The 18,239-nt window shown below is 40.1% G+C and overlaps 3 protein-coding genes across 5 annotated transcripts; 2 read left to right on the forward strand and 1 right to left on the reverse strand.

The window, feature by feature from the left end:
* The first annotated feature begins 1,288 nt into the window (after positions 1-1,288).
* naxd (NAD(P)HX dehydratase) lies at positions 1,289-7,744 on the forward strand. Of its 3 annotated transcripts, XM_042426311.1 has the most exons (11): positions 1,670-2,741; positions 2,863-3,309; positions 3,633-3,783; positions 3,908-3,953; positions 4,049-4,137; positions 5,496-5,604; positions 6,105-6,155; positions 6,277-6,381; positions 6,494-6,614; positions 6,780-6,903; positions 7,173-7,744. In XM_042426311.1, exons 1-11 carry the CDS (start codon positions 2,228-2,230, stop codon positions 7,321-7,323), a joined length of 1,908 nt encoding a protein of 635 aa, XP_042282245.1. In that variant the 5' UTR covers positions 1,670-2,227; the 3' UTR covers positions 7,324-7,744. The 3 variants fall into 3 exon arrangements, with proteins under 3 accessions (XP_042282248.1, XP_042282246.1, XP_042282245.1); XM_042426314.1 differs by lacking the exons at positions 1,670-2,741; positions 2,863-3,309 and adding an exon at positions 1,289-1,485; XM_042426312.1 differs by lacking the exons at positions 1,670-2,741; positions 2,863-3,309 and adding an exon at positions 1,492-1,655.
* Positions 7,745-8,342: 598 nt separating this feature from the next.
* ing1 (inhibitor of growth family, member 1) lies at positions 8,343-12,380 on the forward strand. The gene is made up of 4 exons (XM_042426348.1): positions 8,343-8,450; positions 9,507-9,686; positions 10,692-10,840; positions 11,426-12,380. The coding sequence occupies exons 2-4, from the start codon at positions 9,548-9,550 to the stop codon at positions 12,062-12,064; spliced, it is 927 nt and encodes a 308-aa protein (XP_042282282.1). The 5' UTR covers positions 8,343-8,450; positions 9,507-9,547; the 3' UTR covers positions 12,065-12,380.
* Positions 12,381-13,222: 842 nt separating this feature from the next.
* ube2al (ubiquitin conjugating enzyme E2 A, like) lies at positions 13,223-17,794 on the reverse strand. The gene is made up of 6 exons (XM_042426358.1): positions 17,589-17,794; positions 15,636-15,716; positions 15,498-15,523; positions 14,875-14,964; positions 14,707-14,795; positions 13,223-14,035 (listed from the first exon to the last, which is right to left on the reverse strand). The coding sequence occupies exons 1-6, from the start codon at positions 17,630-17,632 to the stop codon at positions 13,907-13,909; spliced, it is 459 nt and encodes a 152-aa protein (XP_042282292.1). The 5' UTR covers positions 17,633-17,794; the 3' UTR covers positions 13,223-13,906.
* Positions 17,795-18,239: the final 445 nt, after the last annotated feature.

Raw genomic sequence — 18,239 nt, forward strand, 5'->3', positions numbered from 1 at the left:
GACCGCCTCTATCCGCTTGACCAAACAGGTTATATGAGACACAGATTCTCTTTTCTTTGTCGAATAAAAACTTGATAGTGAGCGAATGTGAAGTCTCGACAATGGGGGCTCCTCAAACTGTGGAAATCTTTAAAGCAAACCAACTGTGCCCTCCGCTTGAAATTCATTCAGGTCATTATCAGAATAAAACAGAATTCAGGCAATAAAGTTTTAGTCTGTGGTTACTGAATGATTAAAATACTTTTTTATTCCTTGCAACTGCCATTTGTGTGCAGCTTTGTAGGTGTCAAATCGGCCCTTTAGGATTTTAAACCAATTCTAGTTGGATCAACTCCAGTGCTGCCTTCAATTACCGTCGTAAATGTGCAACATCAGTTTAAAAGGGGACATATTCCTGCCAATCGGGAGGTCAAGACAGGACACTTGCTGCTGACAGTGTGCAGGGCTTCACCCATCTCTGCTGAGCAGAGGACAACAAATACAAAAGCAATACATTTAACAGTAGGCTAATTTGGCAATCATTTACATTATATGTTTTATTATAAATAGTTATTATTGTATGAAGTCATTTTACGGGAAATATAAAAGATATTTGCACAGGTGTCCGTCATCATTTAACATAAGAATAGGATAAGCTTTGCTCACTCGCATCAGTTTCATAAGCAGAATAATATATCAGAACAGCAGAATAATCTGCTTACAAACAGAATTTTATGGATGATATGATTGTCAATATATTCAATTATTCTCATACCTTTACATCCACAAAGGGACAGTGTCACATTTACCAAAGTAATGTAGGCCCACAGAAGAAAGAAATCTTTAACATACACTGAAAAATAAACCAAAGAAAACGTCTATGTGCTTACATTACTATTATTGTGTGTATATAATTATCATAGGGACATTGATGGGGGACATCCCTGCTTTAATGTTGTTACAACCATGGATGTATTAGATTGCAACCCAGCATATAGCAGCCATAAGAAGAAATGCAGCTTTAAGGTACTTCCACTCAGCAGCTGTGACAGATATCAATTCCGTTCAATAAAAAGGGGCTTTCTTGACATTAGAACATACATTTACATTGCCAAGATAAGATAATTTAAAACAAAATAGAAAAATGTAGACATTGCAGTTAAAAAATACAAATAGCTAAAAGTAAGTAAGAACTGTATAAACACATTTTTTTAAAAAGAAATATATTTAAAGATATCCGTTCTATATGTATATATAGTTAGTATGTCTATATACAGAGCTCATCACAATGCAAATGTTCAGTGCCGGAACACGCAGCTGATTGACAGTCTTCACGGTAGTTGTAGTCCATTGGCGAGATTTCAACCTACTCGGATATAGGAGTGTCCGAGGGGCCTACAAAGGCATCACATGCTGTTTTCTTCCTGCATTGCTGTCGGTCAGAGCGCCTCATGATCAGGATCATTTGTGCACAGTTCACAGCGTTGAAACGCAGCTCCAGTTTAGGTAAGAAGAACCAAGAACAACACAACACTGCTGGAAAAGCTTCATGTGTCGGTGGCTACACTAAAGCATGAGTGACAACAACATGCTGCAACAGATACAGACGCTCGCCTTTTGCTTTATCACAGTTGCACTGTCGATTGTCGTCACATTGGTCTGTTTGAACGAGAGAGGTAAAGTGGAAGCAGCATTATAACAGTTGTTTTCATTACAACGCCCTGGTAGCTAAAGCTAAGCTAATGTCTCTGTAGTGTATGAAGTGAGAGCAGATGCGCAGGTTAAAGTGCCGGTGTGTGTAATGCTGGGTCTCTAGGACCCCGCAGACACCCAGCATGGGCGGTGGAGCAGGCGGAGAAAGGTGAAGTTGCCCTCAAATGACTGATCAGAGGTCAGTTTTATCCCCCCTGTAAAATGTAAAGGTTGGGAAAAGGGCTGGGAAAGCCGATCTGCAGTCAGTTAATGTCTAAGTGCTAAGCTACGCATTTCGCCAACGACGTAAAGGATAAACATAGTCGGGCTAGGATACAAAGAGTTGATCTGCACAAGCTACTGTAATGGTTCCTACATTTAAAACTGTACATATTGGCCCCAAAGTCCGAAACGGCCAGTTGACGTTGTTTGGGATAGCGGCGCCGCTAGGAGCAAAGATCCAGACCAGACGTCCGTCATAATCCGCAGTGTCAACATCTCCCTTCAACTCCCTGTCGTGGCGTTTACTGTGTAAGGAAGCCTGCTTGGATCAGCTATGCAAGCAAACACAACGCGGGGCTTCCTGTGGTCGGACGTAGAGACGAGGACCTTGCTGAACATCTGGGGGGAGCAGGACATCCAGGTAGCGCTGGATGGAAACTTCCGAAACAGCTTCGTGTACCGCGACGTCTCCCGGAGGCTGGGGGCGATGGGGTTTGAACGGACCCCGGAACAATGCAGGGTGCGGATCAAAAGCCTCAAGAGACAGTACTTGTTAGCGAAGGAAGGTAATCTGCGAAACAACGGGCAGTATCACAAGATCTGCAAGTTTTATGACACCATGGAGAGGATTTTGAGCAACCGGCCCGCTCTTGACCCCCTGGAGTTAATGGACGGCGGCGCGGGAGGAGAGGAGGCCGGGGATGGCTTGGAAGAGGATGGAGAGGATGCTCAGGATGCATACTCTGAGAGCACAGGGGAATGTCCTTTTCCTGCAGAGACCGAGGTGAAGCTGGAGTACCCAACTGTTCCCATCCCTATTCCGGTTAAAGTGACAGTGGGCAACAACAGTAAGTGCTCCCTACTTGTCCACATGCATTCATTCTTCTGTGTTGGGTGGATACAGTACGTTTACTTGATTGCATTTGGTCAAAGATGCATCACATAATGTCTCACCCCTGTCCACTCCAGGCACACCAGTAAGACCAAATAACAGCAGCCAGTCGGCCAGTAGCTTGTCAGCCACGAGACCCAAACGGCCCAGGAAGCGGCGTGCCAACTTCCCCATGGAGAAGCTAATGGAGCAGTTCCTGGAGCAGAGCGCCCAGGCTGAGGACAGCTTCTACCGGATGGAGGAGCAGCGCTTGCAGGCGGAAGACCGCCGCAGAGAGGCCGAACACACCAGGGAGCTGCACATGCTTCAGATGCTCGGCCAGATGTTCTCCAGCATCTCTTCCGCCAGACCCAGCTCTGCATCCACCCCATCCAAGACCGTTCCCCCTGCCCGCGCTCCTGTGTTCTCCAGCACCTCCCCGTCATGCACACGCGGCCAATCCAGTCATCTGAGACGGTCTTCACCCCAGACAAACTGTTTCACCCAACAGAGTCAGCTATTGAACCCAGATCCCCAGGCACTAGGTATTAGTTTCGGTGTCATGTGTGCAGCCACGAGGTGGAATGTGTGAAGAGAAAACGGAAAGTAGAGATGTATCAGCTGTGATATCAGAGCTCAGTGATGGAGCTGTCACTCAATTACGCTATTTCTGGGGTTAGGTGGTTCGTTACTTTATCTTTACTCAGATTAGATCATTGTCTCTGTTTTGGTTGTGTATTTGTTGTTTTGTTGCCAAACTTTTCTTCGTGTGTGTGTGTGAGAAAGGTAAAAAAAAAGATGTTAGACCCCGATTGAGGCCAAACAAGTATTACTCACTTTAAAACCTCACTTTTGTTTATTTCCTCAGTGTTTGAACGCTACCACAGCTTGGGGTCCACATCACACAGAGGCATGGACGATGACCTGCTCTCACTGGTAAAGAGCACAGTCCCTCCACTGACATCCAAAAAGCACAAGGGACAAGATGGACGCATTGGGATCATTGGAGGATGCCAAGAGTACGTTTCTGGTTTGGTTTTTCAGTATGAACCGTATTCGCCAAACAAGAGTTTGATTTCTCCTATGATTTGTTTCTCCACGGAACATTAGCCCCTAATTCTTTTCATCTTCACTCTTTTAAAGCTATACTGGAGCTCCATACTTTGCTGCCATCTCTGCACTGAAAGTGGTAAACACTCATTCTGACAGGTTTATCATTAATTTTCCTTCTTTTTTTTGGTTTCAGTTTTGGTACAGTGCTTTTTTCTCTTTTCCTGTCTCCAGGGAGCTGACTTGTCTCATGTGTTCTGCACCAAAGATGCTGCAACTGTAATCAAATCTTACAGCCCAGAGCTCATAGTTCATCCTGTTCTGTAAGTACAGATCCACTGGCACCATAATTAGCTGAATATCATTCTGCTGTAGGATTTTCATCACTGACAACAATTCAAATATAAATAGAGGAATAATATGTATTTAGATCAAAAATATGTATTGCTATGCTCTCACAAATGCTATTATTTAGGAAATTAAGTTAAAAAAGACTGGAAACAATTTCTGTCTAACTCCTATTTATGATGTATTATAGATTCCTTCATAACACATTCAGAATTCATTTTAAGAGTTCATATAAACCTTCACAATGCATTATGAAGTGTTATAACCACAGTCATAAGGCATTATAATGAGGATTACAATACTGTATAAGGTCAGATTGCCTGTAACTGGTCTACTCATTGTGCTTTATGTAGCCATAATGGATGGAGAGGGAGCTTATGGCTTGCTATGAAGCCTTTAAGATAGCTAGTCTGTTTCAGGTAAAGTAGGTTTGTGTCATTATGAGATATGTATTTATTGTTTTGATCAGGTAAGATGAAAAGGAAGTAATCCTTCTGCTATTTTAAAAAAAATTTTTTTTACAATAACAAAGGTCAAGACGTTAAAATTGGCTGTGGCATCTGTGATACAGTGTCAGTGAAAGGCAGAGCCAACCCGACGCATAAGCAAACTAAGTATCTGCTCAGGGCCCCCATCATGAGGGGGCCCCTGCGGGCTGAATCACTCTGTCTCAAAACGTGAGAAATCATGCTTGTAGGTACGCCCTTTAATCTCAGGTTTTTGTTCAGCACAAAGAAAACTCTCCACTTTCAGTAGCCGAATTAAAACAGCCTTCCAGTGTCATTCCGCATGGTGAAGGTCAAACCTTTACGTGAAGTAACGATGAGCGAAACACATTTTTGAGTGGAGGGGGACTTAAAGGCTATAAATGAGGGTGTCAGAATTGTCTTAAGAAAGTGACTGCATAGTTATAATTCCCTATGACTGTTGTTATGCATTATAAAGACTTAGAGTAACTTCATAGAAACATACCAAAACTGTATATTTTATAAGTAGCAGAGTGCAAATGCCAAAAATAACTCAGGTGGTATGTACTTACTCTGTTATGTACTTGATAACATACCATACAGTGATACACGGGCATATATACATCTTTGAACTACTTGTGTATGTGTGTGTGTGCACAGTTGCCATGGCAGCATTCAGAGGACTTTTTTATCGATGAAAACTGGTATTATTTATGCATAATGCATGAAGAAATATAGAAAGAGCATTTAGGAATAAGAGTATAACTAGGATAGGACTTATAATAATTTGTGCATTCGAACACATCTAACACGTGCGTCTGTGTGTGTGTGTGTGTGTGCGTGCGTGTGTGCACGCGTGTTTTAAGGGACAGTCCTAATGCAGTGGAAGAGATAGAAAAATGGCTCCCAAGACTGCACGGCCTTGTGGTGGGACCAGGTCTAGGGAGAGAAGACGTCTTACTAAAAACAGCCAAGGCATGTGGAATACATTTATACTCCCTTGCACCCAAAACAGCCTCTTAGGCCAGCTGCTTGTGCATAACCACATCATGGAAATAAATACATATATTAACAGTTATTAGATAGAGTGCAGTGCTGAATTTAAGCTGCACAAGGTAATTCCACATGTTGGCAGCTCCTTATGACTGGTAAAAAATTCAACTTGAATTACCAGAAAACTTGAGTAAATGTGCCAAAAAAACTGAAGCAGATCTCATCCTGGTGATTCTCTGAAAGAGGCAAATGCACACTGATGCATGGGTAACACTGAATGTCCCTATGTTTAGACACATAGGGACACTAGAATATATTTTGGGCAAATAGGGTTGGAAGTGTAGCCCAACTTTTATTAGGCTGATGAAACAGGTATATGTGTACATAAAGATTTTGTTGAGTGCGGCCTAAAAAGAACATTACAGTGTGCTTGCATTATACTTCACATTATGTCTAGATAACACTTTTTCTCTCTCTGATAGGAGGTGATAGAGAAGTCTAAAACAAGAGATATCCCTATAGTCATTGATGCGGTGAGTACTTGTCCTGATTAAATCAAGTTTCAGCTGTCAAACAGATAGGGTTTTATTTGCAAAGCCATGCAGAATCACTGAGAGAGAGAGTGTGTGTGTGTGGTTTGTTTGTTTTCAACAGGACGGATTATGGCTAGTTACGCAGCAACCATCTGTTATTCAAGGGTACCAAAAGGGCATCCTTACACCCAACTTCATGGAGTTCACCCGACTGTATGAGGCGCTCGTGAGTCTCTCAGCACTGTTCACTTAGTCACCGATTGATAAAGAGCATGCTGCGTATACTTCTGTGTGGTTGTTAATGCATGTTTCATCCTGCCTGTGTGTTGCTGTCTCAGCACCATGAGCCAATGGACAGCAGTGATCAGCAACGCAGCGTCATGCAGCTCAGTGTAGCTATGGGCAACCTCACTGTGGTGCTAAAAGGAGAACAGGATCTCATTACAGATGGCAGTAAAGGTCTGTATTAAACCCATATACTGTATAAACAACTTATAACTCATGCTTTTTCAGTTTGTCATTCTGCCTTTTCCATTGGTGTAATTCACAACTCATATTTATTGAGGTAGCTTTGAGATTGTTGTAACTGTGCACAGATCTCATGCCTTGTCCTCTTGTTTTCAGTGATCTCGTGCAGTATTGAGGGCAGTGGGAGAAGATGTGGAGGACAGGGTGATCTTCTATCTGGATCTCTGGGAGTGCTGGCACACTGGGCCTATGCTGCCTCTGCAGCTGGACTGATCAGAAGGTGGAGACATTATTGGCTGTTTGTGCATAGTGTATTGCACCTTTTGTAAAGGACCACATTAGTGGTTTTAGATGTTTAAGCACATCACCTATAAAATGCACCAAACATTACATTATGTGAACCATTTTTCAAAACATTATGTAAGTGTTAAGATTGATTTCTTAACTTTGAGCACCCACTGGTTTGCATTCACTTCAGCATGTTATAAAAATCAACTTTATTATATGTGATTGTATGTTTCCTAATCCATCGCTTGTATCCTTTTCCAGTATGAATCCATCAATGGTCGCAGGATTTGGGGCCTGTTCTCTCACCAGACAGTGCAACAATCAAGCCTTCCAGCAGCATGGCAGGTCCACCACCACCTCGGACATGATCCAGGAGATCGGCTCAGCCTTCAAGAAGCTATTTGAAAGCTGAAAAACTGCCACATGAAATCAAAAATCCTGTTTATGAACTTATACATAGTCAATTTTGCATTCTTACAAAAAACAGAAGACAGAGAAGATGAAAACACAGAGGAAGCTTGATGAACTTCTGTCATTTGCCAGCCTCTGGGTGGGCTAGTGGCAAATGCTCTCATCAAGCTTGATTTGAATATAGGTCTAAGTGGTGTGGACCAATCTGGTGCAAAAAACACATACTGACATGTTGTTTGAAGTGTACAAAATGAACCCTCTAAAAAAAACAACAGACAGTCTTCCACGTCTTTAGTAGTATTATGAATGCATCTGTCAAACATGTTGAGGTGTCTAAATTCTTTCCAGCTCACCAAAGAGACAGAGATTGTAAGATAAAGATAAAGTGATGTTTGAATTTTTGAAATAAATAATGAATCAGATTTTGTTTGAGTTACTTTTTCTTGCAAGCCATCTATGTGGCATCGTAGCACCTGTGTGTTGCCTCAGTTTGGCAATATTGATCTGCAACATGGAAACACATCTGGGGTCAAATCTATTGCTACCACAGTCAATGGTCCAGAACCAGGATCATCTTTATTGGCCAAGTCTGTTTTCATATACAAGGAAGTTGACCCCAGTTTAGTGTACTTAAACAGAATAACAACACAACAATCTTCAGACATATACACAACCGTTTCTGTGAACTGTAAACAGGATTCAAATAGTGCAAATAAGTGACGAGTGTGCCGAGTGTTAAGATAAACATTACATAGCAAGAAAAAAAAAATGACCTTACTTTATAATCCGTGCTGAGATTTGAAAAATATACTCTTATGTGCCACATTAATGGGAATCCCGGTGTTAGTTGAGTATCACGGAGTGGCAATACATAGTTGATATTCACAAAAAAGTGCAAAAAAGCAGAGAATGGCGTTACTATATTAGTTCACCATTTAACTGTTAGTGGTTGCTATAGCGCTTCATACTGCAACACATGCGCACAACAGCAATCGTTTATTCAAGCACTTTAGCTACCAGTTAGCATTAGCTGCTGCTGCTAGGTACCGACTCCTTACACATGATCTAGCGCTAGCAACAAGAACAAATACATACTACATAGTGAAAAAACAACTAATATCAACACAGGTAAGTTATTCTGGCAACCAGTTAGCTACCAACTAGATCCGTTTGCTGTAATGTTTGTTTTTTCGGTGATGAACATGACGTTTCGCACAGTATTGTTATAGCTGCGTTAACGGCTAACATGAGCTAATTGAGCTAACTGTTACAGACCCGTTTAAAGTGTCAAAATTAGTGCGAACAATGTTTCTGATGATTCAGACTGTTGTGTTTGTGTAACGTTAGTTAAATTTCGGATTAAAGTGTTCTCTGTGTGTTTAACGTAAAGTTGTAGGTGAAATAAGTGGCTGCTCAATGTTTCCCTTTTGCGTCAATCTTGGTGTTTGTCACATCGTGATGTCGTTTGATAAAACTTTTAACTTGTCGTCAGAAAACTATTAAAGCCAGCTGACGTTACAAGTTAAACTAAAGTGTCATGTTATTATTATTTTAGCTAACCTAAAACTTGCGGAGTTGACGTTAACTCACCAGAGAGTTAGCTGTAGCGTAGTTTACGCGCTAATCAGGACTAGCTAGATGTTGGAGCTCAACTGCTTTTTTACAGAAATACTCAGTTTCAGCACTAAATTTGTTTGTGGTTGATTTGACGTCAGCGTGTTGGTTTATCACTTTGCCACACATCCTCTCAGTGACCCAGTCCAGCTAACGTTAGCCATCATTACTGCTTTACGTTATCTTTGTTGTTGCAGGACACACAGATGTGCGCTCAATAATAATGCCGAGTACTCCATCTGCAGTCAGCTGGCTCTTATTTACATCGGCCATGAACTGAGTTATTTCTGTCCGGTGCCAAACCACCTTCATATCTGCTGGCAGCTTTATAGTACACGTACCAGTTTTCAGAATGGCTGACTGTAGTTCAGATGCCCCCTCCCCCCTCTCACGTTTTTGACCATCATAGTTTAGATTTCCGGACAGATTTCAGGCAACCCATACTGTAAAACACGACAAACTCTTTTAAATACATAAGATGATATGCACAGTAACATAAAGCGGAGACGTCCGATGCAGTATGGCTTTATAGCAACAATAGACGTTTTCATAATGATTTGTTGTTAACAGGTGCAGGTGTCGGAGTGTCCTGTGAGAAAGACGGATCCGCAATGTTGAACCCGACCAATGGCGACCCAGGCCACGTTGTCGTGAATTATGTGGAGGAGTATTTGGACCTGGTGGAATCCCTACCTTTTGATTTGCAGAGGAGTGTGTCTCTCATGAAGGAAATTGATGCCAAGTATCAAGGTAAAGACACACTTCTGTCTTTCTTCCTACTTCAATCAAATATATATATTTACATATAACTTTATTTCCTAGTGACATTTTAGTTTGCTTAGTTTATTTCTTGTTCTTAAGAGAAACTGACAAGTAGATGTTATTTCTTAGGAAGTTACTGAATATCACAACACACTTGCAAAAGGCAGAGTGTTTACACTAAGAACATTTTGCAAATACCTTTAAGTGTGTTCTAGAGAGTGTTTTATAGTGATTAACAGGCAAGGTCAGCAATGTAATGTTGGTCTTCCTGTGTGGTTGTGCATCACATGTGAGCTTACAGTTAAGGAGATATGGATACTGCACCTTCATATACATGAATATTTAATCAACAGCAGGTTTTAAATTCCAAAAAGCAGCACTCTTGTAGCTACTAATTACTTAAGCAAGTGCTTAACAACTGAACACTTAACAAATGATATAGTACTCTGTATACATGCAGCTGCTATGAGCCATTACAGAGAGTAATATCTGAGCCCACTGTTAGGCTCTTAACCTCTCTCTGTAGATCTAGTATGACAGTTACCACGTTGGTCTCATAACAGACTTATTACCAGCCAGTAGTCACAGTAGTCCCATCTCCTGTAATAACTACCAACCGCAAGACTTGCTTGATCTATATACAGGCTGCACCTTTGATGAGACTAAAGACACATTTTTCTGCAGGTCCATGTTGGCAGGCTTTACTAAACCTCACAAATTTAACCTTAACTAAGTGCATATAAATTGACATCTCTGAATCCAACAAAAGCTAACTTATATCAGTAAGATTGCAATTGACATTCTGTGTTGTCATCCTGCGCCTCCTAGTGCAATTTGTTCACTCTACTAAAGTTTCAGAATATTTTCACATTATAGACACATCATACAGTCAAGACATTATCCATTATGACATGTAGTAAGATTAAAATGTACATTTATTCACCTGTGTGTACCTTTTTAGAGAATATTTCTGATTACCTTCTTCTTGGGCAGATGTTTTGAAGGAGCTTGATGACGCTTATGAACGGTATCGCAAGGAATCCGATTCACTTCAGAGGCGCAAGCTTCAGTTATCCATCCAGAGGGCACTGATCCGCAGTCAAGAGCTTGGAGATGAGAAGATCCAGATTGCAGGTCAAATGGTAAGTAAAGAACATCCTGCAGCTGCTCAGTGGCAAAATTCCAGGTCTGAATGTGTTTAGCTGTTGGTGTAGAGAGCGGTGATTTCCCGGAACATATTTGCTCACCAAATCTAAACTGGAGTAGTTTAAAAAAAAAAAAAAAAAAAAGAAAAGTTTATATAGGCATGCTAAAAGGCCTTTTTGTACTGGGGTTTATTAGGCTTTCCATTTTGCATTTTCCATTTGAATATCACTGAAACCTTTACCAGGAAAAACCTATTTGAACATTTGCAGGACCCCAGTAGTAAACACTGAATCAGCCTATTATAGCTACACACTAGAGGGTCACTAAGAACATAACAGCATATTTAACCTTCCCCTTTGACATATATTTGGTTTGTCAAAGTCTAGTGATTGTTACTGCACCCCTCAGCTCGTTGCATAATGTGAAATGTTACAACATACAACTGGTTTAACAAGTAGCATGCCTCAAGTAATTGAAGCCCTACGGCCACACTAAATAAGTTTCAAGTATTTAGTCATCCACATATACTCAAACAGCAGACAGACCTTTTTATAACAAAATATGAACGTTCTTTGTTTCAGGTGGAGTTGGTTGAGAACCGAACGCGTCAGATAGATTGGCATTCAGAACTTCTCCTTTCCTCTCAAGAACTCCCAGAGAGCCATGTTCCCATAGCAACATCTATGGCAACCACCGCAGCATCCATGATGTCGTCATCATCATCATCGGCCACCATAACTCCAGGCAAAACCGGCCACCATGACAAGAAGCGCGATGAGGTCACCCCAGGCTCAGGCGGTGGAGACAAGGGTGGAGGGAAACGCTCGAGACGACAGAAAAACGGGGAAAACAGAGAAAGTTACGGGGGTCTGGATCCAGCCGACGATGTCGGAGTGGGGGCCTCTCGGGAAAAGAGGGCCAAAACGTCTTCTAAGAAGAAGAAAAGGTCAAAAGGAAAGTCTGAGAGAGAAGTGTCACCGCCAGACCTGCCCATTGACCCAGATGAGCCAACGTACTGTCTGTGCGAGCAGGTGTCCTATGGCGAGATGATTGGCTGTGATAATGATGAATGTCCTATTGAGTGGTTTCATTTCTCCTGTGTCGGGCTTCATCATAAGCCCAAGGGAAAGTGGTTTTGCCCCAAGTGTAGGGGAGAGAATGAGAAGACCATGGACAAGGCCTTGGAGAGGGCTAAGAAGGAGAGGGCATACAACAGGTAGCTCGTTCCGCCTGGCCCAATGAACACTATTGCTCAAAATTTTTATTTTGTGTCTCGTCTTTGTTTCCATTTACTGTTATGGCTGTTTAAAAAGAGTGATGAATTGATCAGAGTGACCTTGTAAATAGTTATTTTTGTAACTGCTACATAGCTGACAGTCAGAAGAATTTGTAAAGAACGGACATGTAACTGTACAACCTGCATGTTTGTAAGCAGCTGTCCTGCACTTACATCCCCTTTGTTTTTGTCATGCACGCAACATCATCCACTCCAATTATACATGCCCAATTAACTAATAAAACATGTCTTAACAAGAATTTTATGGTTTTAATGACCTCATACAAGATTCTGACAGGCACATTTACTCACTAAATAACAGACACTCAGTAGTTTACTCTATAGTGAGCAGTAAATCATCACTGACAGGTGTGGTATCACACTACAATTTTTACATCTATAAAATGCATTATGGGCTTGTTAGCAGAGAGTAGTGTAGATGCTGTGTACACTATTTTTTTTGTTACATTGCAGGAATGTTTGAGCGCACATTATGGTGCAGAAATTTCACTCAAAATTTGTCCACCAAAAAAAATGTCGGACAGTAAATATAGTGCACTATATAGTTATGTAGATGAGTCCAGAGTATTTAATGAAATCATAATGAATTGTCCATAAAAGATTTCATTGTAAGAGTGAAAGTAATCTGAGAGCTGTATATTGAATTTAGTTGCTATAACTTTTAAATTATACAACCTTATTGGTGACATTTCAGCCTGTTTTAATATTGACACTGTGGCGAGATGTTGCAGGAAATAACTGCAGTCCTGGACAGCATGCAGTTACCTGTCTTATCTTTCCCCTCCAAGACTGTTTTCATGTATGATCAATTTGCCCTGTGTATCACTGTTGATATAGCAAAGATTTACCTCCAATGTTACACAACAATGTTAAATGTTTTTTTAGTGGATAGATGCTCACATTTGTATACAAAACCAGTTTACTTAATGAGCAGTGCCATAATTTGTGGGTCTTCTTGGAATATCAGCTCTACATTAACTAAACAAAGCAGCCTAGGTATTTACTTCTATCAAAGCAAGAAAAGTATGTTTAGGTCAAATATTACATTTGCAGTTACAATAAAGAACTTCCCAAATAAGACTGATTTAGCCTTTTTTTTTATTTACAAGTGCTGAAAAAATGACATGGGGGACAACCAGTGCAAAATCTGTACATATATTCAGTTGCAGGTAGTTTATATACATGAGTACTGAACAGGAACATGAATACACTCTTTCTGTCATGCATGTAACAGAGTTCACAGCACAGCAAAGACACGGTGTAAAGATCTCTGATTTAGTTATAGTCCATGATGCTCAGACTGCTCATTCTCCCAGGGAAAAGTAGGATGATCCCACTGGAGCTCAGACAGCCTTGTGAAAACAAACTGACACAACAGATCAAGGGCACAACAGAAAAGGACCCATGACTTCATTTAGAAACCCTCCAAGACATTTAACATAATTAGTCATGGGGAGTTATTATAGAAAGTTAGAGCACACCAAAGATTTGGGGTAATGGCCCACAAGTCCAGACTGACAAAACATAAAGGCAAGATTCAGCACAAATCCCCCGATGGGCTGGAAAAGGGGGGTAGAATATAAAAAATAAATCCCTCTCGGCGGGCAAGAAAAAAAAAAACATTCTATGAAGGGAAGTTGAAGGTAAAGTGCATAAAAGCTTAAAATCAAAAAAGGTGAGGGGGCCAAAAATTAAGAGGTTCTCCACTAAAACTTGCAGCACACACAGCTTAACAATGGAGAGAGCAGCTATCAGGATTGCCAGGTCAACTGTCTCTCCAGCTTTGTTCTACGATGGCAGACACACGCTTCTCGTACTCCCGCTTGTTCTCCTGGTAGAGCTGAGCTGCCTGACTGTTGGCTGGACTGTTGGGATTTGGTTCATCAAGCAAGGACTGAGGAAAAAAAAAAAAAGATAAATACTGAAGGTAAGGTTGTTTTAGTAGAAAATAACCAACTTGCATCAATCCATTCATCTACTCAGTCACATGCCTTCAAAATGTTCCAACTGTCACCTGATTTCAAGTGCATTCACTCTAACCAGAGTTTAAGATTCATTAGACATTTTGTCACCAAATGTCTGACTTTGTGAATATAATTTAAAAAATTTAGCAGCAAACACTTTTCTTTAAAAATATAAATATGACCCACAGAATAATCTCTTTTCAACAGTCCAATTCAACAAATGTTTTAATTTCAATGTCTTAATTTACAATTTACATATTTGCAAATCTTGGCATGAGCATACTGTATTTTTACAAATATTTGTCTTTTTAACCTTACAATTCAAACATTTCCCTTCCCCAGATAAACAGACTAACAATGATTTTGTACAATTTTCTATTGGTGTTACACTGCAGAGGGTCAATTAGTAGTCTAACATAAAAATAATTTCAATTTACTGCTTTACAGTTTCAGCTTCTCAATGTTGAGGATATAATTTGCTTTTTAAAGTTCGATATTGTGAATCTAAATGTGTTTTTGCCACTTGTAGTATAAAGAAAACAAAAATGTAAAATAAGGCTTAGCCACACTTTTATAATCTCTATTCATTGTCATTTCCTACCTGGATGGATGTAAGAATAGAGGACACATCGTAAGTGGGACTCCAACGATTCTGTAAGATGTCCAAACATATACTTCCATCTGCATAGACTGTGGATAAAAACACAATTATATCTTGCTCACAAATAACAACTCTATAACGTGCCAGAGAATAAGACAATATTCCTACCATTTGGATGAAACATCTTTGACACAAATCGTACTGTGGGGGGTTTGTTGGGGTATTCTTCTGTGAACTCTACAATGAGTTTAAAAGTACCTGGAACAAAGACAAGACACAAAGACATTTATTTATGTGCCATTAAATGTGACCGTATGTTTGTGGTGTAGCATGTTTCAAGGCAGAAATAGTGTACTAGAGCAGTGACTTGTCCTAACCTGAACACACACAACTATAAGCAGGGAAAGTTGTTGTTACACACCTTTTTTTTATTATTATTATTTTTAATTTTAACTATTGAGGGATACTCTTTAAAAGAAAAGAGAAAAAATAGCAGCTTAGCTTTACACAGGATATTAGTTACTGAGGAATATTTATGTATTTCATATTATTTAAGTTTATTGGTGTATTTTATATGATAAACTTAGATTAGACTTTTGGTTCAGTATCACTGTAAGATAAATACCCAACAGAAAAACAAATGATAAATGAGTAGTATGGAAACTGGAATCTATGTGAACATATTAAAAACATGAGGTTAGGGTGTGATAAAGTTACTTTATTAGACATGTTTCACATGCAATATAGTAACATTATTCCTTACTAAGTCATGAACAAGGTGAAATACTCACCATCTTCAAAGGGAGTTCCTTCAGGGCTGTGATGTTGGAGGGAAAAAAAAGATATTTTGTTATTCATTTCACACTCCAACTCTCAAGATTGTGTATTTGGGGAGGAAAAATATATCCATCAATCTATCAAAGTCTTACCCAAAAATGACAGCATTCCACACCATGATGTTGTTTTCAGATGGGGCACCACTGACACCAGCTGGAGGATCCTCTTGTAGCCTTCATAACCAAATAACAAAGAAGGTTTAATGGAAACTCAATAATGCACATGTTAAGACAGGAAACTAGATTTCTTCTGCCAGTGCTGAGTCAGATAATCCACTTTCCTCTTCCAACATTTAGCCACAGCCAAATTTAATATTTCAAATACACACAGCTAGTCGCCAAAGTGATTGGTGGCAGGTACTTCAGGCTAGAGTAAACAGACTCCACTGCCACACTAAAAAATAAAAGACTTATTTCCTACCTTGGTTATGCCATTTACACTTTTAACCATTGTTAAGAGTAGTATTTTCACAAAAGAAAATCAGCCTTCTGCTTCAAACATAGCAACTAAGCAACTGTCTCTGTAAATCAAATCAAGTCAGTGCCATGAACCATGTAAATACTGGCGTTTTGATTTACTATTATCTGCTGTGCAACATCTTAAAAGTTTTATCAGCTGAGATGTACAGTACATTGTCATTACCAACTACAGGTAGCCTCAACATGTGGCAGCTGTAAGTGCTAACTAACTTTGAATTGAGGAAGAGCAATGGGAAAAGATATAGTAGTACATTTTTTAAGTTTATAGAAGCTGCTATATAATTTGAGTATTTGTCTTGTAACTAAGGTTAACATTACCCCAGAATCAGCATCCAATAGGTAATAAAGTTAGAGAAATTAAGCCTCTCAGCATGGTAGTTGGTTGCACAATACTTCTCCTCTTTCATAGTGACCCCCGCTGACTAAATAGGAACACTGCTGTTACAAGGTCAAGACTAAAATGTTAATCTCGTACACCGTCTGCAGCAAGCAGGACACACATCTAGCCACTTCTGACACTGTCTGTTTCACAATCACTACTGGCCTTACTCTCTATAAAGACTCGTGAATTATAGAAGTTTGTGCAAGGTTTCAGTGGTTTACATTGAGAAACACATATCATGACTTCAAAACTCAGTTCTAGATTGCATACATTTCCCACACTGGCCTAAATCGGCCGTCCATCTGGAAAGACTTGCCCAAAACCCATGACATGCAAGACAAAAGCTAATGACCAGCTGCAATTAAGAGATCTGAAGCTCTTGACCATTAACTGCGGGATGAAAACATGTTTGAGGACCCTGAAGTAACCAAATTCAATTAGATGGGATACTGGCATTGAAAAAAAAAAAAGAAAAACTAAAGATCATATTTGGACAAAGTGTTCTGCAGCTGTTAAAAACAGAACAGGACAGTTTGATGCTCACTTCAGAAACTACAGCCCGAGTAATTGAGCTACATTGAGGCTTCTGCCATGAAATTATGTTGTTTTCGTCTGAGATTACAGTATAACACACTGTGATGTTGCATCTCATTAAATATGCTGATAATTCCTAACCTTACACCTAACGTTACCAAAGTCGATTTACTTTAGTACTTACCGTAGTCAGTTCAAATTACTATGTTGGTTAACAACGTACAGTATGTTACGTTCATGTTGCAGAAACTATAAGCTTAAACTTACTAATGTTCGCTACGTTGCATTAACTGTGTTTTGACAAAGGATAAATTTGCCAACTGGTCACTTTTCATGGACATTTAAATGTTAGCTTGTAAGCTAGAAGCCTTATAGCGTTAAAGTAAACCAGCCGGCTAACCTGCTAACAGGTATCGGTTAGCGCTGTTAGCCTCTTAACTACAGGTGAGTAACGCCATTTCACTAACATGTTCCAGGTTTGTGAAAACACAAGAGGAACTGCACGACGTTTAAATTAATGTAAGTTTTTACTGTGGAAATTACCAAAAAACAGCTCTATGTTAATAAACTACTGGTTAGCTATACGAAGCTAATGTTAGCTGTTTTTGACAAATCATAGCGAACGTTATCGGCGTCGACCATTAACTCACCGTTTAAAATCTCTCATAAGTCTCCTTCTAGCCGGGGTTGACATGGCTCAACTTATGAAACGCGTATTGGCAACACTGAGATTTTAGCAGGAGCTTGTTTTCTATCAAAACGTCGGGGTATTTAATGGTTATCGGACACCATCCCACAGTTAACCCGTTCACGGCCACCTCTCTCCGTCGTTCGCTGATAATCCGGCCTCCCTCTGGCAAACCCAGCGAGGTTTAAAGGACGATACCACATCGTGAATAGGGGGGGCGTTACAAATGCTAAATTACACACACTTGTCTGGCGTCGAATATCAGTTCAAGTTTACGTTTCTGTGACATTATTTATATTTGTACATATATTTATGATGTACACCTGCAAAATACACATAACCATTGTTATTTTATTTAACAGCATTTTTTGTACTCCCCCTCTCCCCATTTTTTGCGGCGGAGACGTCGTCTGTTACGGGGCGTGGCCACAATGACGCGATGTTTGTGCAGCGCTGCGCAGCCACGACGATGATGACGATAATGATGATGAAGGTCGGGCCTTTCAACTTACTGTCAATTTTACTGGGAACATTAATCCAACTTCTCGAGGTCTCGCCCACCGTTTGAATTTTTTTCCATGATTGAATTCAGAAAGTATTTTGAGTCTATCCA

This window comes from Thunnus maccoyii, chromosome 11 (assembly GCF_910596095.1).
Source record: "Thunnus maccoyii chromosome 11, fThuMac1.1, whole genome shotgun sequence".
NCBI classification, from domain to species: Eukaryota; Metazoa; Chordata; class Actinopteri; order Scombriformes; family Scombridae; genus Thunnus; species Thunnus maccoyii.